The sequence below is a fragment of the Terrapene carolina genome, unplaced genomic scaffold (assembly GCF_002925995.2).
Source record: "Terrapene carolina triunguis isolate 2854851 unplaced genomic scaffold, T_m_triunguis-2.0 Scaffold68, whole genome shotgun sequence".
In the NCBI taxonomy this organism is placed as follows: domain Eukaryota; kingdom Metazoa; phylum Chordata; order Testudines; family Emydidae; genus Terrapene; species Terrapene triunguis.
The window spans coordinates 4,797,247-4,820,384 of NW_020664419.1; the positions used below are offsets into that span (position 1 = coordinate 4,797,247).

Consider the following 23,138-nt stretch of genomic DNA (forward strand, 5'->3'; position numbering starts at 1 on the left):
ATGTTGAGCTTGAGCTGAAGGCTAGACATCCACAAAGTATCAGAAAGGCAGGCTGAGATTTGAGTTTGAATAGAAGGAGACAGGTCTGGAGTAGAGAGGTAGAGAGCACAGAGACGGTGGTTGAATTTGTGTTTACGGATGAACGTACCCAGGGATAAGGTATAGAGGGAGAAGAGAAGAGGACCCAGGACAGAGCCTTGTAGAGCCCTTGTAGAAAGTCGGAGGGGGACACACTTAAGGAGTGATTAGAGAGAACAGAGCCATTGAAGCCAAGGGAGGACAAGATCTCAAGAAGAGCATGACTGACTGTGTCGAAGGCTGCTGACCGCTCCAGGAGGGTGAGAATGGAGAACTGACTGGTTCTGAGCTTTGGCTAAGAACAGGTCATTAGAGACTTCGTCAAGAGCGATTTCAGTGGATTGCAAGGGGCAGAAGCCGGACTGGTGAGGGTCTGGGGTGGAACTGAAGGAGAGGAACTCCAGACAGCGCCTGTGGACAGCACATTCAATGAGCTTCGTGATGAAAGGGAGAAGGGAAATGGGGGGGAGTGGGTTGTTGGAGCAGCAAGTGGGGGCAGAGGTGGTGGTTATTTTAAAAAAATGGAGAGACCAAAGCATGTTTGTGTTGTGATTGGAAGGAGTCGGAGGAGAGAGGTTAAGGAGAAGCATAAGGGAGAGGATGAGAATAGACTTGAGGGAGATCAGGAGATAAAGTGGGAGGAAGCCACTGGGGCGAGTGAAGAGGTTAGGGGAGGAGAACAGATGAGAAACTGCTGTGTCTGTGACAGGGGAGAAGGAGGAGAGGGTTGTAGGAGGTGAGCTGAGGGGACGGGGAAGGTCACGCGTTTTATCAGTTTTGTCTTGGAAGAAATCAGCGAGATCCTTCTATAAGTGGGATCTATGGGGGCATTCAGCTGGCACCCTCCCCCCATCACAACCCCTGGCATAGGCGCCTACTTTTCACAGTGCCAGTGGGTGCTCAACCCCCCCCCGGCCCCACCCCAACTCCACCCCTGCCCCGCCCCCTCCTGCCCCTGCCCCGCCCCCATTCCAGCCCTTTCCCAAAAGTCTCCACCCCCTCCCTGCCCCTATTGGACTCCTTCCCCAAATCCCCAGCCCCGCCTCTTCCCCCCCGTGTTCCCCCTCCTCCCCTCTCCCTCCCAGCACTTGCCGCCGCAAAACAGCTGTTTTGCAGCAGCAAGCGCTGGGAGCGAGGGGGAGAAGCGGAGCCGTGGGGCGCTCGGGGGAGGAGGCGGAGGTGGAGCGGCGGCGGAGGTGAGCTGAGGCGGGGAGCTGCCGGTGGGTGCAGAGCACCCACCAATTTTTCCCCGTGGGTGCTCCAGTCCCAGAGCACCCACGGAGTCGGCGTCTATGGCTCCTGGGAAATCCCCTCAGAGCGTGGCTTTAGCCTGGCATAAAGCAGGGCAGCCTTCAGGCCCCGGTGTGGTGAGGTTTCATCTCAAGGAAATATAACTATCCACAGCAAGTTTTTACATCTCCGTATTCTCTAACCTGCCCCCACCCTGCCCACCCCTTTTCTTTTATTTTAATAAACACCACTAAGGAAATTCCTAGGCAAAAAACTTCAGGATACAGGTAGGGCTGCCAATAAATGTCATGTAAAGTTTAGGCGAAAGTTTCCTTTTGCAGTTCACCGTTCATCGCTCCTCGTGGCGCCTGTCTGCTCTTCACATGTTGGTGGGGCTTCACTATAACTTATCAATGTCTTGTTTGTTTGTGTTCTGATGTCTAGGAAGCAGCTTAGGTGTTAATACAGACAAGGAACGTACCACCCAGAACCAGCCAGTGAAACCTGTGGCAACTACGGAAAGTGCTACCAAACCTACGGAAGTTGCAGTTGCAACCACACAGCAGTCTGGTGTTGTATCACCGCCACCAGCCTCAAGCTCTGGAACTGTGATCTCCATTATAGCCAGCACTTCACCGAGCCGCCACGCTCCAGCTCCTAGCAGGGAATCCAAGCCCAGTGATTCTCCGCCCCAAAATAAGGTAACAGGGGCCTGGGTGTAGGTGAGCAGGCCCAGAGCCAGCAGGAGAGAAGGCTCATTCCTCTCGGGCAGCCTAAGCCTGTCAAGCCTTGTGGCACTGGGACATGCCAGGTTCAATATGTGTGATCAGGTCTCCCTCTGGTGGCTGGACCACGGAAAAGATACAAGCCCTACTACTGCTGCTGACAGCAAATAGAGATCCTCTTTCTGCTCAAGGAGCAGAGGCTTGTGTTTTATTCCTAAAGCAGCTTGTTCATTTGAAGCAGCACCCAGTGTGTGCATAGGTCAGGGGTTCCTTACGGCCTGTGTCATTGCTTATGTATCTCTGTCGTCGTCAGAGGGTGATCTCTTGCAGGGGAAGCCTCTACAAAGCCTCTTGAGCCTGCAAGACAGGAATGGACAAACCCTCCCAGTGTATAGATTTGGAGAGAGGGGCGAAGGAGGACGACTGTTGGGAAGCTGTTCAGGAAAGACGTCTCGTTTCGGGGGTGGGATGGGGAGTATAATGGAGGGCGCGAGGGCTGGAGTCACAAAGGTCCTTAGGCTTTGTGACACCAAGCAACTCGGTGCTGAGAAAATCACAGGAGGTAGATGCCCAGGGTCTCTATACAATGAATGGGGACAGACAGGCACCTTAGACTGCCATTCACAAAAGCCAGCGTGCTAGGCATGGAGCCGCCTAAGCTAGCTGCCAACCAGAGGGGTGTGTGCTAAGCCCCACCCCTGCGTCAGAGCTAAGTCTGGGCTGCAGGGAGGTGCCTAGCTCCGCTTGTGAGTCCCACCTGTGGGGTTAGCTACCTATGTTTTTTGCAAGAAGCCAGGCAGCAGAGGGGAAGGTCTTACCTCACTCATTACTCAGCCCAGCGGTTGGAACACTCCTCTGGGATGTGGGAGACCCCCTGGGTCAAGTCCCCCCTCTGCCTGAGTGGGAGACTCCCACATCCCAGGTGAGTGCCACTAACTACTAGATCATAGAATAGAATCATAGAATATCAGGATTGAAAGGGACCTCAGGAGGTCATCTAATCCAACCCCCTGCTCAAAGCAGGACCAATCCCCAGACAGATTTTTACCCCAGTTCCCTAAATGGCCCCCTCAAGGATTGAACTCACAACCCTGGGTTTAGCAGGCCAATGCTCAAATCACTGAGCTATCCCATCAGATACTCTGATTTGGGGCTCCCTCAATCTCTCCTGTTGCAGCTGTTACGTGGGAGCTCTTCCTTTTCCTTCTCCTTCCTCCGCTGAACTCACTTGATGGGCCCAGTCTGGTAGGCGATCTCTGAGCACACCTCTCGGGTTGGCCCCACAGATGACGTAGACGGCCAAACGCCTGCCTTCCCCTGGTTTGTGAATTGCTCTGGGGTTTAAGTGGGAGATAGGGGTCCAGGTGCCTAGAGTGAGGCATCAGTGCCCAGGCCCAGAGGCAGGAACATAGGCACGGATGCCATTTTTAAGGCAAACACAGATGCCGAGGGAGGTTTGGCATCTCCTGGGTTCAGCGGGAGTTTTGAGGATTGCAGTGGAGCCAAAACTGGGACTTAGGTTTCTAAATCTGGGGTTTAGGCACCTAGGTACTTTTGTGAATCCAGCCCTGACTGACTTGGAGAGGAATTAGATTGTTATGGCTTTGGACAGAGGCCATATCTGGTGTTTCTGTTTGCTCTAGTAATTGGGCATGCTATAAACAACAACAGAAATTAGATGATGGGGCTAGGACATGAGCTGCATCAGGCACAGGAGAGGGGGCCGTGGTAACAGGAAGCCGGGAGAGGGAAATATTTTGGAGGTTTGTTTTCACGGTGGGTGGGCGTGCATCATGGCTGACTCCCATAAATCACGTGACGGAGTGTCTGACTCCAACCATTTATTGGCAGGAACACGCTGGTGAGACCCAGCTCTCTCCCGCTGACCCCTCGCTCTAGGTCCTAAGCCCGTTTTGGCACATGCGCTAGCAAATACAGGTCAGACAACAGTTTCCTGGTTAGAAGTGCCAGGACTGTTCAGGACACTTATCTATAAAGGGTTGGGAGATGGGCCCTGGAGACCTGTCAGGCCTTTGCCATCTCTGCCTCTTGATTCATATTCATGGATTCTAAGGCCAGAAGAGACCATTAGATCATCTAGTCTGACCTGTCTAACACAGTCTATAGAACTGATTGGAGTGTTTGCAATCCTGTGTCTCTGATCAATCTGCTGCATCAACGACCAGCTATCCCTCCACCATGCAGAAATGATGTGGGTTGGGTTGTTTTTTTTCAGATCGTTTGTGAGGACCAGAACCTGTCCAACGACTCAGCAATCATTCTAACCCTGAACAAGCCTATACACTGTGTGAGTACCCTCCTTTACATACAACACCCTGTTGTCCTTGGCTACAACAGCAACTTCCCTGCAGCTTTTAACCCACGGATCTCAAAGTGCTTGACAAGCTGTAGGCACAGGAATGATTTCACCAGCTATTGAAATGCAATCACTTCTGGGGTGGAAAATGGCAACTGCTTAACAGTACACTGCACTATTACCCAATAAGGCAAGAGACCGTATCCAGCTGAAACTGTTGCAGGAGTTAAAGATAGGCAGACTATAATTACCAGAGTAGGAAGATGGTCAAAAAACAAGCATTAACCAACCCAAGTTGGTTGGGAAAAGTGCAGATGGAGCTTTAACGACCAGGGTGAAATCCTGCCTCCGTTAAAGTCCATTGGAGTTTTGCCATTAACTTAATTGGGGCCAGAATTTCATCCCAGAAGTGGTCAGGACCTTGGATTTAGATCTCGTCTACGAGATGATATTTCCAGGGGCGCACTGCCCTCCGATAGCATGCTGGGGTGCTCGCTTAATATTGAGTGAACAGCGGGCCCTGCTGACTCACCAGCACCATTCAGCGCAGCAATGAGGTGGTTTGTTGGTTGGTTTTTGAAGGTCTCCCATCCAAGTACTAGCACAGACAGACTTGCTTATTTTATGAGACCTAGCAACGCCACAGCAGAAGGTAGCATGACTGCTCATCATACAGCAAATGACCTGCAATCTGGGGACTCTCTATATTAAGGTCAAAAAAGCCCTGTTAGACCAAGGGGCCGGGCACAATGTTACAGTCCTGTATCTTGCAGACAATTAGAACTAGGCACACATGCCTTACAGCTCTGGAAAACTAGGGTTCCAGTAGGAGACGAGATTCATTTCTGGCCATGGCAGGTTGTGAGAGTGGACCTGTAAACCATGTCATTCTGATTACCTTCTCGCTCCCTCTGCCTCCACTTCAGTTCTGACATGATTTTAACAGCCAATTTCTGAGAAAAACCTAGAGGGAGAGAGAAAAGTCCCCATTCTCTTCTTGCTTGCACTGGGAAGATCAGGAGTAACTCCATTAAAGTGAGTGGAGTTACCAGGTGTAAAACTGGTTTAGGTTGAAAGGAGAACCCGGCACTTATCTTTTCTACCAGGAGTACTCAGACTCTTTCTGAATGTGGCCCACACCACAGCTCAGGGACCCCTCACTTGTCATTCACTGTCACATAACATCCTACCACAGCAGTTGCTTATCTGGGGAAGTATTTAGTTTATTCCTCGCTGTCTGTAATATGATGTAGCACCTGGGAAATGAGGAGGAGCCAGCATTATTTGACCAGCTGACTCGCCACAGAACATGAGCGCCTGCTTCAGATTTGGAGCACGGTTCAGATTCGGAGTTGCTCTAGGACAGTATAAAGCTCTAGTTTCTGGCGCCGGTGGGGCTCATGATAGTATAAATACCGAGTCAGAGGGGGTCAGGACTTCTGGGTCCTTTCCGTGGCTCTCCCTGCGTGGCCTCAGAGGGGTCAGTTAAACTTCCTGTGCGTCTGTTACCTGTAAAATGGAATAACCCTAACTTCCCTGGAATGCAGGAAGCCGCGATTCCCCAATGTCTGTAAAATGCGTTGAGATCCTCTGATGAAATACAACTGTTAGTCTTAAAGGTGCCACAGGACTCTCTCTTGCTTTTTTCTGATGAAAGAGTCTGTTGTGCAGTGCACAGCGTTATTCATACAGATCACGGCAGTTCTGAAGCTGCCAGGACCGAGAGGGAAGCAGACCTTCCCCCTTCTGTTTGTCAGCCTGTTAATCCCTGTCTATCACTCCCTCTCCTGTGTGTGTGTGTGTTTGTTTGGTGCGGGGCGCGGAGTGCTTGGTTTGAGAGGTGAAGATGTGCCTGTCCGGGTCCAGCTTGACCCCCTGGCTCTGGGGATGGATGTTAGGGATGGACTCAGAAGTAGTTTTGAAAGTACAGTCAATCCCCTTTCCCACCATGCAGGCTTAAAAAACATACATAAGCGAGAGCCTGAAAATGGCCGGGACTCTGTGAGTGGCAGCCCTGCGCATTTCTGAGAAGCAGGGCCTCTGAGCCACTTCTGGCCTCTCAAGCAATACAATGGCTTGATGGCTGGCCAGTGGGCCCCTTGAAAGCACTCTTGTGGGGTTGGTGCAAGCTTGCATCTAAGTCGCAGCCTGATAGGCAACATCTGAGATGGGAAATGACTTGCTGCTGCCACCACCTGGTCATCAGTCACCCCTTCTCTTTCTTGCCGCTATTGGGGGGAAATTAGCTCCTTAAATGGACGCTGTCAGACTAAAAACCCCATCTGTGTCTTTATCTGCGCCACTGATAACACCTCTGATGACTTAATTGCTTAGGATTCCAAAAAGTATTAGGCATTAACATGGATAATATGGATAAAGCATCCACAGTTAAAGAGGATTTAAAATCATAGAATCATAGAAGGTTAGGGTTGGAAGAGACCTCAGGAGGTCATCTAGTCCAATCTCCTGCTCAAAGCAGGACCAACCCCAACTAAATCAGCCCAGCCAGGGCTTTGTCAAGCCGGGCCTTAAAAACTTCTAAGGATGGAGATTCCACCACCTCCCTAGGTAACCCATTCCAGGGCTTCACCACCCTCCTAGTGAAATAGTGTTTTCTAATATCCAAACTAGACCTTCCCCACTGCAACTTGAAACCATTGCTCCTTGTTCTGTCATGTCAAAATAACAATGCATGTCTGGAAGGGATAAACTCATATGTTTCAGGCCATAAGCCAGCCTCTCACTGCGGAGGTCAGGAGGAAACTTCTGCTTTGGGTGGGATAGTCCAGAACTGCCCACTTTAGTGTTTCTTGCACCTTCCTCTGTAACAACTCATACTGGCCGCTGCCAGAGACAGGATCCTGGATTGAATGGACCTCAGGGCTAATCCAGTCTGGCTCGTCCTACGTTCCTCTTTACTTTTCCCCACTGGTACATTTCACTTGGACTGGAGGATGAAGACACACTGGAGGATGAAGACACATTGTTTCGCTGGTGTTTCTAGTTAGTTTCACTTCCATGTTGTCAGTCAGCAGCACGAGACAGGTTTGCAAACTGCAGGGGGCTGTTTAACATAGTTTGTCAGACTGAATCAGAACCAAGGTCCATCTGCTTCAGTATCCTGTCTGATGCTGGCCAGATCCAGGTGCTTCAGTGGAAGCTGTAAGAACTCTGCTGTCGGCAGACGTGGGATAGTCTGTTCCCCACATTAGGTCCCGTCCCGATCTCTGTTAAATCTCTAAATCTGATCTTTAAATCCACACCAAAAATAACCTCTAGTTTTCAACCACCCTGTGTACATATTCATTCATGAGAATGTTTCTCCTGCATTTTATTTACAACCCCTAAAATTTGCACCTAAACTGGCTGTCACTTTTTTTAATCTTGTTTGTCTAACACGCTGGCTGTAGCCTGGGATTCTCTTCTCCCTGCAGCAGGCCCCAGCGACTGGCGCACAGCTCAAGGAGTAAATTCCTCCTTTCGCCTAAGTGGCAGGGTTTGTGCTGTGGGTGCTGACAGTGCTGGGCTGTATCCCTGCTGAGACCCCATGGTGTCTGTCTGTATACACGTCTTTGTCACAAAATCACACCCTCGATGGGTCGTGAACTCCCATCGACCTCAGATGGTCAGAAGGGGTGTGTGTGCAGAGAACGGATAGTGTACTACACTAGCTTAGTGTGTGTGAGCGTGACTGTAACAGCCTGCTACTCACAGCTAAAGGAGGTTAGCGGCAGGGACTTGTGCTTCGTTCTGAAGGTCGTGTGCTCAGTCCTCTCCTGATGGTGGTGTCTGTCTCTACACTGCCAGGGCTCATGCTGGTGGCACCACTCCAAACCAACCATGGGTTTTGTTTACATTTTTAAAAATAAAACCGAGAAATGCCCCTTTGTGCTGAAATGACCCTGGTTAAGTTCCACTCCCCCGCCCTCCCCTCCGGCTCATTTTCCGAGTAGGGTAGTCGGCATGTGAACATCATAGGTTAGCCTCGTCCACGTCTCCGGTGTGCTTATGGGAGCTGCACTTTCGCACCTTCTGGCAGGCTCGTCAGGAAGTCTGCAACTCCAGTTTCTTAGAGACATAATTATCTGAAATGTTGTTAACACAACATGCTAATTAAATATTTAAGCAGCTGCAGTAAGAACTTGATTATGCATCCCACCAGCATTCGAAGGTCCCTGCCTCACCAGCTCCTAGAATGCCTCCCGCTCAGGTACCTTTCACTCCCCATGATAGGAACTCCTGAAAATCAGAACAATTTGTATGTCTCCCAAGCTAAGCAGATAACTGAGAACCTGCCGCATCTGCTTCCCCCTTCTGACGATCTGGTAAACAAGTTTCTAGCCAAACCTTGACAGTCAGGTGAAAGAATCTCATGCACTTCGTAACACAAGGGAAAGCAGCACACCGAGAGCTACCAAAGAGGACTGTTTTGTTCCGTGATTGAGTCAATGATTGTTCCATGATTACAGGCCCCAACCCAGATCGGGGTTCCAGCGTGCTAGGTGCTGTACATGCACATAGTGAGAGACAGGCCCTGCTCAAAAGAGTTTGTGATTTAACTAGGCAAGCCAGACAAAGGGTGGAAGAGGAAAACAGTATCACATAAAGATATTTAGGTACTGCACTCCTGTTGAAACGAATCAGGTACCTGGATATGTTGAGGATTTGGGGCAGAGTGACTTGCCCCTGGGTGGGTAGCAGCAGAGGTGGGACTAGAACTCAGGTCGCCTGACTCCCAGTGCAGGACTCTGTCTGTTCCCACCTCAGTCTGTTCTGCTGAGGCAATAATTGACTAAGCAAACGGCATGGCCTTGTGATGTGGGCACAGGGTTAGGAGCCAAGGAGTCCCGAAGTCTAATCAGTGGCTTCTCCTGTGACTTGGGGCACATCACCTCTCTGTACCTCAGACTCCCCAGCTTCAAAGGAGGGAATAACATCAGAGAACGGGGTTGGCAGCTTGCTGCGTGAACGGCTATGAAGTTCTTTGAAGATGGAAAGCTCCCACACAAGAGCAAATGTATTGACTCTGTGCTTCATCCATCCCTAAAACCTTCCATCTATGGATCTCTAAGCACTTGATAAATACGAATGAAATCTGCCTCAACGCACCCTTGTTAATTAGGTCAGGATCAATATCCTCATTTTAAGGTTGGGGAAACTAAGGCACAGAGTGGTGCCGTGCCGAAGGCACCGCAAGCTTGGGGCGGAGCCAGGGAGAGAAGATATTCTGACGGCCGGTCAGCTTTTCATCACAAGACCACCCTACCCTGTAAGAGCACATATGGTGGCTCTCTGACATGGAGCTCTCTTACCCGGGGTTGCAGCTGCATAAACTCCATTATATCCCATCTCTTTATGGCCCAGCTGCCATTGAAGTCGAGGTTCAGTGATGCAGGATCAAGCTTTATGCCCCTGAATTACTTGGCTCTTAGGAAGGGGGTGTGAGCAGGTGCCGTGAGCGTTGAAGGGGTCGTCCGTGTAGTGCTGCAGGGAAGCTGCCTTGGCCAAACGTGCTCACTGGGAGTTTTGGCACTGCCCATTCAGCAAGGACTGCAAAGCGAAGGTGGCCAGCTCCTCACGTCACAGCGGGCCGGGGACGTGGTGGGGAACCAGGGCTGGCCTTACCATGAGGCGAACTGAGGCGGCCGCCTCAGGTGCCAGACTGTGGGGGGACGCCACTAGGACCCAGAATGTAGAAAATGGTGTCTGCTGCTGGTGCCTATGTATTCTCTCTGCTCTAGATGCACAGAGATGGTGGAGTGCTGTGCTGGAGGAAGGAGGGCACAAGAGACATAACAGGCAGGCAGGAGAAAAGGTGAGAGGGAATAACAGAAAGCAGCAGGAGCTGCAGGGAGAGAGAGGAGGAGCCTCTTATGTACCCCTCTAGCACCCCCAGGAGCCTGGATTCATTAACACCAGCTTCTCCGGGAGCTTCCTGTTTCCTGCTGCTTCCCTGAACCCACTTGAGGAGAACAGGCAGTCAACTGAAGTAGTAGGAGCCAGTTAGGCCCTTAAGATGCTGATATCTTCCCTCACTCAGGTCCTACTTATTTGTCCCCTTCAACTGAGTGTTGAGAGCCACTATAGCTGGCACAGAACAGCAGTCATGAGTGAAAGAAGAAAACGCCCCTCTGGGGCAACATTCAGAAAAAGAAAGCAAGCAAAGGAAGCTTTTCTATCTAAGCAGGAAGGAGCTCTCCTGAGATACATAGACACAAATGTTCACGGTGAGCCTTCCGGCCCCAGTGAGGATGTAAGTGGTGAGGAGATGCCTGATCTTCCAGTTAGAGTGCAGGTGACCTGGCAGCTACTGCAGCATCCATATCTCCATCTCAAATGGATGTAACCATGCACATTCCTGAAGAACAGTGTAGATCAGAGAAGAGTGTGGTGGAGGCGCAAGAAACAGCTGCTGCTGAGTTTAGTTCCTTAAGTCTAGATGATCCAGGACTGTGGACCTACTTGAGCAGTAGCCTGAGGGACTTCCTTGTAATGCATGGGCCACAGCAAGTGAAAAACTTCATGTTCCCCAAAGACAATGAAAATAGAAGTTTCCATCCAACACATTACTGGCGTGAAATCCCCAATGGTGACAAAGTGGAGAGGCCATGGCTTATGTACTCAAAAACCCAGAATGCTGCATTCTGTTTTTGTTGCAAACTCTTCCGGTCTAATGTTCCAGCCACATTGGAAAAATCTGGCATGCCGTGAGAAGGCAGCAAATTGCCAGAGAGCATTCCATAGGTGGAAAGAGCTTGAGATGAGACTAAGGTTAAAGGCCACCATAGATGATCAGCATCAAGAGAAGATTGCATCAGAGTCTCTTTACTGGCAAAATGTTCTGAAAAGGCTCATTGCCTTTGTGAGAATGCTTGCTACCCAAAACCTAGCACTGCGTGGCACTTCAGATCAGCTGTATGCACCAAACAATGGAAACTTCCTTAAAATTGTGGAGCCTATCAAACAGCTATCAAAAACCAAATTGGGAAGATAGATGTTGCCATAGTTGCCATTATGGAGGATAATGCTATGACAGGAACTGTTCGTGGGAGAACAGTGGCAGGGGGAAATGGAATCACGAGAAACATACATAACTTCAAATTTCTGTGTGGCTTAGTGTTGTGGCATGACATACTGTTTGAAATAAATGTTGTAAGCAAGAGACTCCAAGGTGTTGACCTTGATATATCTGGAGCAATGGAACAACTGGACAAAGCAAAGTCATACCTACAGTCTTACCGGTCAGATGAGGGATTTCAAAACGTTCTGAAGAGTGCACAGAAGTTGGCAGAGGAACTTCACACTGAAGCTATTTTCCTACCCATTCAGCTTTCTCAGGGGCCGGATTGGGACTATGGAATGAACTCCCCCAAGAAGTAACCTCATCAGCTTCCACTTCAGGTGCAAGGGGAACTTCTCAGCTCAGCCTCCTCTAATATAAACACAGAGCGGCCATGTACATTACAAAAAACCCCACCCTCAAAATAAAACCCTACCAAAACAAGCCACTCCATTGCACACACAGCTCTCCCCCTGGGGCAAAGAGGAACGAGAACAAACCCCAAATAACAGATATTCACCATGTTGCTTAACGCACGATTGGAAGGTGGCAGATCCTACGGTGAACCTACAGATAATAGACTAGAGCATCTCAGTTTAAAGTGAACTCTGCCACCACAGGACAGACACGGAGGCTAGTGCAGGAGACTAGAAACCGGGACTCTTAGGTTCTCAGCTTGCCTCTGGTGCATGAATTGTGGGCAAGTTGCTTGTAGCTCTCTGTGCCTGTCTGCAGAGTGCTTTGAGAGTCTCTGAGCCCCACCCATATGGTGCAGATGTGTTTCCTGTGCTATAGACACCTCCAGCCTGCAGGCTAGCAGAACACTCTGCGTTTTCCGCGCAGGCTGGCGGAGCAGAGTTCACCACAGGGCCGGCCCACAATATTTTGGCACCTGAGGCGGGGAGCTCAAATGACGCCACCATGCCCCCTCGCTTGGGCCAAAACTTTGAAAGGTCTCAATTCTGCCTTCTTCCTGTTCTACTCCTCTCATGATACTGCTCTGCTACCTACCCCAATAAAGGAGAACTAACAACTTCAAATGCCTTGTTCAAAAATGTTAAGTGACACAACTTTCAAACGCCTGAACAGCAAATGTTACTTTTCTTGTCTGCATAGTAAACACTGGCATTTTTATCTGTTTGAATAATCAAAGTGGTGCTTTTCGTGCCTTCTTGGTTGCAAAGATTTGAACTGCTTCCTGAAGGTCCACAGTTTGGGCCAACTCACGCTCTATTGAGATGGTTGCAAGCCCGACCATCCTGTGTCATTGTAGAGTGTAAATGTGTTTTTATTAACTTCAGCTTGGGAAGCTCATTGGCTCACCGTGTCGTGAGGCAAATGCCATTGCAACATCCCCGCATGATGATACTGAGGCAGTCATGACAGTATTCGGGGCCTTTTAGTGTGCTCTTCTAGGCTGGGGAGAAGCCAAGACAGTCCTGGTGGTATCTGCACTTCAGCGTCATCTTACAGCGAAGGATCTCAAAGAGCTGAGAGAGGTCAGTCAATTAAGCCTCACAAGACCTCCCCTTTGAGGCCAGTAATGAGCAGCAAAACTGCTCTGTGATGTGATCCTGGTAGGTCTCCCACGCTCAGCAGTGTGGCACTGGGTCAGTACTTGGGTGGGAGACCTGGAGGCAGTGCTGTTGATTCAGTAGGTAGCACTCTTCCCTTTAAGTGAGAGCTAAACCATTGCCCCACCATGCAGCTAGGTGCTGGGCTGCAGCCGGGGCTGTCTTGCAGATGAGACGTGGTTCCATCCCCTTGTGACTATTTAAGAGGTGGTGGTGGTTTTGGTGAGGGTCTCAACTCTGGAGTCCCAATTCCAATTTTCGTGACTGCACAAGGGATTTAGAGAGGCAGAACATAGTTCCAGCTGGATAGAGTATTCTGCTGTTTTTATGCGGTAGCATTGCAGTGTTCAGTTAAAGCGCTGCCGCCCGCCACCCCAGAGCTGGCTGCATTTCAGTAGCTAGTAAAGTGGGCCTTACTGTCTACTTTTCCTACCTCCATAGAGTCATCGTGAGGCACAATTAACATTGGTAAAAGGCTTTTGGAGTCTCTGGGTCCCCTGAGACCCAGTCCCATGCCTCTCCCCTAATCACCAGGTTCAGTCTGCTGGGTTCACCTCACACTCTGTCTCACAGCCACTTTGAAGCAAGAAGAATTTTTAAAGGGGAAGCCCCTTGCTCAGTATAATGTCGCCAGAGCAGGGCTGGTTTCCCTAGGCAGGGAAACCTGTTGCCGGGCCTCTCAGACACACCATATCATTCATCTCATTGATTTGATTTATTGTTTAAAGGGCCCGTGACAACTTGTTTCCCTCACCACCAGAAAAGGAAAGGATTCGGGCTGGGAGGACAGGCCTTTACTTCCTGGAGATCTGCGCAGCGTCGCAGCCTAGCGGCTTCGCCCCCACAGCGACTGACATGGGAAAGCAGACCTCCGACTGGGGCAGGCGCAGGCCGAGCTTGCTCTGCTATAAACCCTGCCTTGAAGCCTGGATTTTCCCACGTCAGCCGTGCTCAGGGCCGAGCTGAGGTACTTCCCTGAGCTGGAGAGTGGCGGCCGGGGGAAATCTCTGTTCTCTCTCCCTGTCCATCTGTTTAGGGCGGTTTGTTGATTCAAGGGCTGTTACCTCATTTGGGGATGTTAGTTTTAGATTCCCGCCAGTGTGGGAACCAGATTAGCTCAGCCCGTCAGGCCCTGTCAACTCCAGCCAAAGAATGTAAAATACGCCGAGGGGCAGGGAGGTATTGGAGCAGATGGAAACCATGGGGGACCAGCAGGTTCAAGAGGCTGGGAATGAGGACTAGAGATGTTCGCCTCCGAGGGCAGCAGACCCACCCCAGTGCACATCAGGAGGGACTGAAAGTTGTCCCATGGCTCTTTGGGAGCCTGTAGGTGGTGAGCCTGGGGGTTTCTAGTGGAGAGGCATCCATAGCCACCGGCAGTCATTGGAGAGGCAGCAATGACCAAATGGGCCATGGAGGTAGGACCATCCTCTTGCCCATCCCGGCAGCCATTCCAGGGCACGTTAGAGCAGAGTGATTAAATGACACTTGCAGATGACCAGAGCCCTTTGGTCTCCTGGGCTGACCCATCCATGCCCCCACAAAGTCCTGAGGCTTTCTTGTCAGACGCCTGGCATTGGCCAGATCGGCCACACATCAAAGCAGGACAGGGAAGTCGTGTTCCTGTGACTTGAGGCCTGTTTGCCAGTCCCTCGTCTTTGCAGAGTTCCTTGGATGGCATCAGCCGACTGCATTGACTCCATGTGGGAGCAGTGGACTCTGTGTGGCCCTCTGGGTCCCTCGGTTTGACCTGTGAGCTGCACCCTGTCCCTGTTTCTCATTCTTTACCCTCCATTTTCAGTTCAGTTCTGGATTCTGTGGGCCCCCTCTTCACCTGAGGGGGCCAGGCCTTCCATTGCTTTGGTGAGTCCCACGCAGGGTTTAAATAGGCCAGCGCCCTTCATCAGTGCTAAGTCACATTGTTTCTAAAGCCTTTTGCTTCATGACTCTCGAAAAGGCCCACTAAGTGCTGCAGAATTAGCCAGCTGCTAGGGAGACCGATTTCTGCGGCATTCAGCATCGTGTTGACAGGCCTCTGGGAATGTTGCAGTACTGGGAACTTCAAGAGATCAAACCCCAACAAGGCAGGAGGGCAGCCCACAATATCATGAGATTTTTTTTAAAAGACGGTATTGTGGTTTTTTGATCTGTCTTTTGATTTGTGAACTCCCCTTGCCCAGCCCCAGCGTGGGTCTGAGAGACATCTAGGGCCGCTCACTCTCCCAAATGGACTGGGTAAGGGGATTTGCCCCCCCACTGCAGGAACTCTCACCGCAACATCTCCCCATCCCCTGCCCTGCAATGAATTCTGCCCCTGACCTCCAAATCAGTCCTGTCCCATCCTACTTTACCCCATCAGTTCTGCCCCCAGCCCTCACCCCATCAGTTCATCCCACCCAGCCCCCTCTGCTCCTCCTGTAGCTCTTCACCCCCTCTCCCAGGCCTGGGGGGCTCCAGTGGGGCCCCCTCTCCTCCTTCCAGGCTGGGTGCTTCCTGGGACTCTTCACCCCGCCCGAGGGAGCTGCTGCAGGGAAGGGGAGGAGCAGAGGCACCGTCCTGTCCTGGTTGCTCACAGGAGGAAGGAGAGGAGCTGAGCTGCTGGGGTCTTTAGCTCCCTCCTCCCTTGGGGTTGCCCGTTGTCCTGGGGAAGGGGAGAGAGCTCTTTCTGCAGCAGCTCTGATGGGTCACTAGAGGACGGGAGCTTCTCGCATCAGCGGAAGCCCGGCTCCGGCCCCAACCAAAATCCCGTCATTCCCGAAAAAATCGTAAGAGTTGGCAACACGGACGTTAGCGCGGCTGCGCTTGCTGCTCCGTCCCAGCCAGCAATGGCTCTGCAGGCTCATTCGTAGCAGCCAGGGCGGGGAGAGACCAAGCCTAGAGAGTGGGTTCGGTTCCCAGCTCTGCTACAAGTTGCCCGCGTGACCTGGGGCAAGCCACTTCGGCCCAGCTCCTCAGCAGCATGTGCGTGCCTATGGCCACTAGGTAGGTGCCTGCGGCCACTTTTTAAACACCGCTGACATTTTCAAAACTGCCGCCTCGCTGCCATCTAACCCTGCAGGCTCCTAAATCCCTATGTGCACCTACATCTCTGCCAGTCGGCTTTCACAAAGCCGCCCGAGCCCTGCCCCTGCCCCACAGCCAAGGAGCTGCTCAGAGCCCTCGCTCAAGCCAAACCCCCCAGAGGCCCCAAAGTGAGAATCTCAAACTAGGTGGGGGAACGCCTAGCTCACCAGCAGGGCTCCATCCTGTCGGCATGCTCTGAGCCTGCCTAAGACCTGTGAGATCCCACAGCAGGAGGTGCCCGAGGCAGGCACGGCTCTGCCTGTCCTCACGCTGGCGTCCTCTTTGCTGTCTGTCCCTCAGCAGGAGGGGACCTTGATTTCCTTTGTCCCATTGCCAGGGGACTGCATGGGGCAGTACTCAGCTCACAAGGTGTCTGAGAAAGCAGATCTCGGCGCAGTACTGATTTCCTCAGCATGTTCAGCTGAACACGCCAGGTCACGGACAGGAGGGATGGGAAAGATCCCTTCGAACATAGAGCCTGAAAGGATTCAGTTCCCCTTGGGAGCTGGGAGCCAGCATCCAGCAGGCTGATACTCACAGATCTCCTCTAACAGTCACAGGGTCCCCCCAGGGATGGAGCAGGCCCCACTGATTACAGTGACCTCATTGCCACGTAGAGAGTCGGATACAAGCAAGTCAGTGCCACCTACTCTACTTCAAGTTCTTATCTGAACCCCCTCCCCTGGGTAGCTGAGCGCCTCACGGCCTGTAGTGGATTTCCCCTCACAACGTGCCTGGGCGCTAGGGCAGCGCTAGGAGCCGGGGAGCGGAGGCACACTGCCCCTAAGGGGAGAAGGTTTCCAAAAGCGCCAGTGGCAATGAGCTGCCTGGTCCTACGGTGTTAGGTGCCTAACAGGTGTCTTTGGAAAACCTTCCCCTGAGCCACTCGCCCAAGGGCCCACAGAAAGCTGCAGTCAAACAGGGACTTGGAGCCAGAACTCCTAAGTCCCAGGCTAGCACCCCAAGCCCTGGAGCAGCCGTGTCCCTAGTAATGCCAGGTGGGAGAGGGAGAAGGCAGCCAATGCTAGTCTCCCCACCCTCATCCCCACCCACCCACACACACACACACACACACTCTAGCATACCAAGCCGAGGCCCTTTTCAGGGTGAGGCGGGGCAGATGTTAAGGGAGCACAAAGGGTTGCGGTTTGAGAGGGAATTTTTAAAGGGGTCATTTAAAAAGATAATTAAATGATTATCCGCGTCCCACTGTGCGTGTCGTTAGCCAATGTGGGGACCTCCCGAGCGCCCTGCCTCCGCTTTGCTGGTTCCGCTCACTGCTTGCGCCTTGTCTTTGCGTTGTCAGCGCTCAGGACAGGGTGCCCGGCCCTCCTGCGTGTGCTGCGCCTGGCCCCCCAGGAGTGTGCCCAGGAACAATAGCTGCTAGGGCCCTGCTTCGACCAGTGGGCAGGGCTGGCTGGGTCAGAGAAAAGTGGGAGGAGGAGCTCGCTGTGCGATTGAAGAGCGAAAGGGCAGGAGAAGGGCAGCACCTGGAGTCTCATGGAGCTGAGGCCAAGGGCCCTCGTCCCCGCTGGGGGGCTAACAATGCAGGCCAACTCCCTCACGCAGGCGGCTGGGGAACGTTCCTTCCTCCGGAGCATGTGCATCCTGTCACTGCCACGGGCGCCTCCTCAGCCGCTTCGCAAATATTTAGACAAGGAGGGGCGAGGTTGTTCCTTGGGAGGTCAGGGGTGCAGAGGACAGGAATAAAGCAACTGTGCTCTTGGTGGCTGCGAGCCCAGGGGCTTAGCAGAGAGACTGGGCTCGCCTCTCCACGGGAGCGGGCTGAGGACTCAGGGAAAGGAAGCATCAGCTCCTGGGCTACTGCTGTGTGGCTAGGCCCGGCTCCTTCTAGCCCAGGAGTTAAAGGGAGGCCGAGTGAGACGGCTAAAGGGAATTCACTAAGAAGTGAGGGGTTAGGGAGCTCGGCTCTTCTGGGCTCACACTGGCTGCCCCCTTCCCACCTCACTGTCCCCTGTGCTCCAGTCCCCAGCAGCATCACAGGAGCTCATCTGCTTCCCCGACTGCCCTAGTAGGGTGTGTTTTGTGGTAGCACCTAGATGGCAGGGCCCCGTTGTGCTGGGCGCTGTGTGTGCAAAGAACAGAGGGACGGTCCCTACCCCAGAGAGCTACGGTGGGAGCGTAAGGTCAGGCAGTGGCTGGAGACAGACAGACGGGGGAGCAGGAAGTAACAGACAGATGATGGGGCTTAGTGAACTGAACCGCAGTCACAGCACACAGCTGCCAAACCAGTGTTTGTGATCCACTCCCCACCTCAGCCCCCCACCGCACCGTTCCGGGTGCTCCCAGGCGCCCCCTCCTCCCCTGGGCTCTGCCCCCCAGCTCAGTCCCCCCTGCACCGTTCTGGGAGCTCCCGGGCGCCCCCTTCTCTTCTGGGCTCTGCCCCCCGGCTCAGTCCCCCCTGCACCGTTCCGGGAGCTCCCGGGCACCCCCTTCTCCCTCGGGCTCTGCCCCCCGACTGAGCTCCCCCCTGCACCGTTTTGGGAGCTCCCGGGTGCCCCCTTCTCCCCTGGGCTCTGCCCCCCTGCCCTGCACCGTTCCGGGAGCTCCTGGGCGCCCCCTTCTCCCCCGGGCTCTGCTCCCCAGCCCTGCCCGGCACCATTCCAGGCCAGGCTCGCTGGCATTCCTAACACTCTCCACGTGCTGCGCCCCAGCTCAGAAGTCCCCCCGCCACGTCCCGCCCTGTTGCTGCCGCACTGTCTGGCACAGTCTCAGCTAGGCCTCTCCAAAGGGGACGGTCTCTGCTGGGGTTTCCATGGGGGCTGACGGCGCCGTGGGTTATAACCCTGGGATGCAGGGCAGCCCCCCTCACAAGGCAGAGGGAGGGTGGTGGTAACCAGAGTACGTTGCCAGTGACAGGCCGGAGCAGGCTCGCTGGCGGGGCTGGCTCTTTGCTTGGCTGTTCATTCGCCTGGGACTGGGGGGGGCGGGGGGACGTCTGGCCGGCATGGCACAGCTCAGTACCGGGCACCTGCACTGCACATGCTCAGTGTCACAAGTCCAGCCATTTGCTCACAAATCCCTGTGGGATGGGAGCTGACCGGGGCCCTGCTCGCCTCTGGGGCTTGGGGCTCTTCATACAACATCTGTCGGGCCTGCTCTCTCGCAGGGCCCTGTTGACCCTGCCCCATCCTATCCCCTGGCTCCCGTCTCGGTAATGGCACAGCCCAGCTCGTTTGAAGCCGCGGCCAGGGACGTACAAGCATGATCTGGCTCCCCGCAGCCCTCCGGGGAGTTGCTATTTCTGTAACTCCAAAAGCTGCAGCCCTCAGATAAGGCCGGCCGTGCCCTGGCGAAGAACTCTGGCCAACTGAATTTGGCTTGTGATAAAGAAACTACTTCGAAACTCTTCCTGGCCTTGGGGGCTGAGGCACAAGGCGGATGAAGAGGGGAGGCTGCGGAGGCTGCGGCCAGGGGGGACGCTCATGGGCCCCATGTGTGCAGCCTGAGCAGCTGGGGCATCTGGGCTCAGCAGAGAAAAAGCCCCGGGCAGGAAGCCCACTGCTGCTCAACGAGCCGGTGGGGTGGTGCCTGTCAGCGCTCAGTCTCCTCTGGGGTTATTAGGCGAGACCGGAGGGAGACTGGTCCCATGTTTACATGGGGAGGGAAGTAGCCAATGTGGGTCATTGCCTGCTTTGCAGAAGCTGGAGATGGAGGTGGAGGTGGGGGGCTAGAAAGGGAGGCAACCCTGTGATGCCTCTTGGGGCACCTGGGCCTGCGAGCCGCCTTGTTACCCCCTGCCTGCCACGGGCGGGCGTCTCAGCAAAACGTGCAGGGGATCGCTGCCACCACCAGCTTAGCAAGCCCTCTCTGGCCTCTGCAAGCACTGGCTTCTCCTTGGCAGTAGGGATGTCCCAGTTCCTGAGTCCCTGCGAATCGTTCTCCTGCGTTATCCAGCCCTGGCGGGTCGCAGAGATCCCAGATGCTGTGCCGCCCAAAGGAGCCGCGGGCCCCAGTTTGCCCCTAAATCCCCGTTCCCGTAAACCCCGCAGCACGTGCCATGAAGTAAAAGACGGTTTATTTAAGAAAGAACCGAGAGTCAGCGAGAAACAACGAGAGGGGTGGAAACATGTCTACAATACAAAACAAAATCATAACAACCCAGACTTGGGGCTACACCCTTTCCTAGTTAATAAAGTAGGTTCCCCTCCCCCTCCATACACTGAATTAGTCTTTTGTCTTTATTCCCAGCCAGGGCCATCAACTGCCTGCTATAATGCTTCTTTTTACCTCCAAGTGGTTTCAATTGTTTGCAGCTGACTCTGGGGGTTTTCCATTGACCATCTTGGGATGGAGCGGGAGGGGGTCAACAAATACCTTGCTGGCTGAGCAGGGCTGGGTGACACCTGCCTTCTGCCCAGATACATTATCCTCAGGTGACTAACTTTTACGCCAAGTCCATAAAGCATACGTTCAATAGCAATACCTTATTAACTAGCGTACGTACAGCTCCCCCTGATTACGAATCCAGACCCGTTAGGAGCATCTCTTTATGGGTAAATACCCTGTGAGACCGTTTGGTGTAGTGAGTTTCTCAGTTCTGAGGGGAGAAGTGGTTGCAAAGAACAGGGCACTCTTTGCCAAGGGGTTGCTGTGTCACAAACACCTTATTGGTGGCGAGACCATCCGCAGGATTCCCCAGGCAGGAAACTGTTGCTGTTATTTTAGCGTCTCAAAAGCAAGCCCCCGACCGTATTCTTTTAATGCAGCGGAAGCTGGCCCAGTGGTTAGGGCTCTAGCATGGGGTGTGGGAGACTTGGGGTCATTCCTTGCTGGCCCGCAGACCTTGGACAAGTCGCTTAGCCTCTCTGTGCCTCGTTCCCATCCATGTTGTGAGGCTAAAATCTCAACGCGGGGGAGGATAACAGCATTAAGGACTGGGAGATGCTCAGGTACTACAGTGATGGGGGTGGGGAGGTGTATAAGTACCATAGAGCGATAAATTAAATCTGGCCTGGCCTCCATTTCAAAGGCGTCTGGTCACGGTAGCACTGCCTCCATCTCTGACCTGGAGGTACCACCTCTTGGGACAAGAGGGTTGTTCACACTCCGCTGAGGCCACCCACAAAGGGACCAGTTCGTGCCCAGTGCTGGTGTGGTGCTGTGATGTAGACACCTGCCCTCTCCCCCCAGACCAGGGCTGAGAACCGTCACGCTCATTGCACTACAGTGCTGGGTGGACCTGGGGACCAGAAGGTTGGTTGGAAGCTGTCTCTGCCGGCTTAGCTGATGTGCGCTTTCTGTCCCTGCAGGGCAGCCCTGTGGATCCCTCCCTGCACAACATGCTCTGCAAAGCCGTGAAGGCCACGTTCAACCGGAGCCGAGACATCTGCACCGTGCACCTGACCGCCACTGGGAACCCCCCCAACAGGATTGCTGTGCTCGGTGTTTCTGTGCAAAGTGAGGCCTGCTCACTACCCAAGGGCTTTGCAGGAGGGGAGGGGGCGGGGGCGTCTCACTGCTGAAGACCTTTTAGCCTAGTGGTCCCAAAACTGGTGTGCCCCTCTACAGTGGCATGGAGGAATGTCTGGTGTGGGGGGGGGGGGGGGTAGCGGCCTGGGCCAGCCCCCCATGGGGGGTGGAGGGCAGGGAGGTGCACCACCCAGCCCCGCTCTGGTGTGACCGAACCTCAATTTGATGGCTATTGGGTTGCTGATGTGAAATGAGGTGGTAGGTTTCAGTCCAGCTTCCAGGCTGCAGGTGCTTCCATGGTTAAAGGGTCCCACAAGGACTGACCTTCTTTGGGCACCCACAGAGGAGAGGACAGTGTTTACAGGGCCTGAAGATGGACTCCCCTTCTTTCAGCGAGGCCAGGCACTTAGAGCCAGTTTACACGAGCAGGACAGGCCAGAGCTCTCATGCTTCAGGGCAGAAGCTAACTGCTAGCTGCCTGGGGTCAGGAAGAGATCTCCCCTCGGGGCAGGATATTCTGTAGCTGCCCCCTACGGGGGCTCTTTCACTTTCTTCTGAGGCAGCTGGTACTGGAGCAGGGACTTGCTCTCACAGCCGAGGAGGGTAGCACCTGCCTCTCTGTTTAATGCCACTCCTGGCGTGGGGGGGAAGGGAGAGAAAGTGAGAGCAGTGCATGGTCTTCCCCCTCTACCCACCAGGGAGAGCTGCTGGTACCAGGCCTGCCAGTGGGCTCATGCGGGCGAGTGTGGGGAGAGGGGATCTCAAAGCTCAGGCGGACCTAGGTAACCCAAGCTGGCGCTCTGGGCACACACCCTGCTACAGCCTCTCCCAGCCCACCCTGCGCTGCCTGATCACCTCAGTAACAGCCCCACCTGCTGGGGAGATGTAGGAGCCCGCTGCTTGGCAGAGGCCGTTTGCCACACTGCCGGGAACAATCCGATCCCTCCCATGCTCCATGAAGGACGCCTGCCCTTGGGGGCAGGGAAGTGACTCCTGGCCTGTGAGCTGCTCTTCGACCACCAGCCTCCCTGTCTCACCTTCCCCCGTGCTGTCTGCTTCCACTGCACACCGCACTGCCTGATGGCCAGGTGTAACAGCCCTCCCGCGGCGTGGGCACAGGGTAGGCAGGGGCTGGGATTCGGAGCTGCCCTCTTGCGCTGTGGGTATGTCTACACCTCAGTGAGGCACCCACACCTGGCCTCAGGCTAAGGGTCTGTTTAATTGCAGTGTAGACACTGGGGCTCAGACTGCAGCCTGAGCTCTGGGATCCCCCCAGCACGGTCCTAGAGGGTCCTAGAGCCCGGGGCTCCAGCCCGAGCCCGAACGTCTACACTGCAATTACACAGCCCCTTAGCCCGAGTCAGCTGGCACAGGCCAGCCACGGGGATTCAGTTGTAGTGTAGACATTGTACATGCTTAGGGCGATTGTTTGAAACACTTGGTGCTTATGAGGCCGGAAACCAATCCCCAAAGCCCATCTCGCTAGTGAAAACAGCCCCAGGGCTGCATCCGCTCCCCACGTGGCCCTAACCCGCTGCACAAACAGGATGGCTGGAGTGGACAGAGGGCTGTGGGATCCTGTGGAGGGACCAGCCCAGCCCAGCCCATGCGGGCAGCGGACTGGACTCGATGACCTCTCGAGGTCCCTTCCAGTCCTA

At 53.8% G+C, this 23,138-nt stretch overlaps 1 protein-coding gene across 1 annotated transcript in view; it reads left to right on the plus strand.

Annotated features, from left to right (window-relative positions):
* The window catches only part of PODXL (podocalyxin like), an 83,959-nt gene that overhangs the window by 51,656 nt on the left and 9,165 nt on the right, over positions 1–23,138 (plus strand). Inside the window, exons 3-5 of the mRNA XM_026648609.2 lie at positions 1,753–2,009; positions 4,270–4,341; positions 21,321–21,468. Of these exons, the coding sequence (XP_026504394.1) occupies positions 1,753–2,009; positions 4,270–4,341; positions 21,321–21,468 (477 nt within the window). The remainder of the gene's footprint in view (positions 1–1,752; positions 2,010–4,269; positions 4,342–21,320; positions 21,469–23,138) is intronic.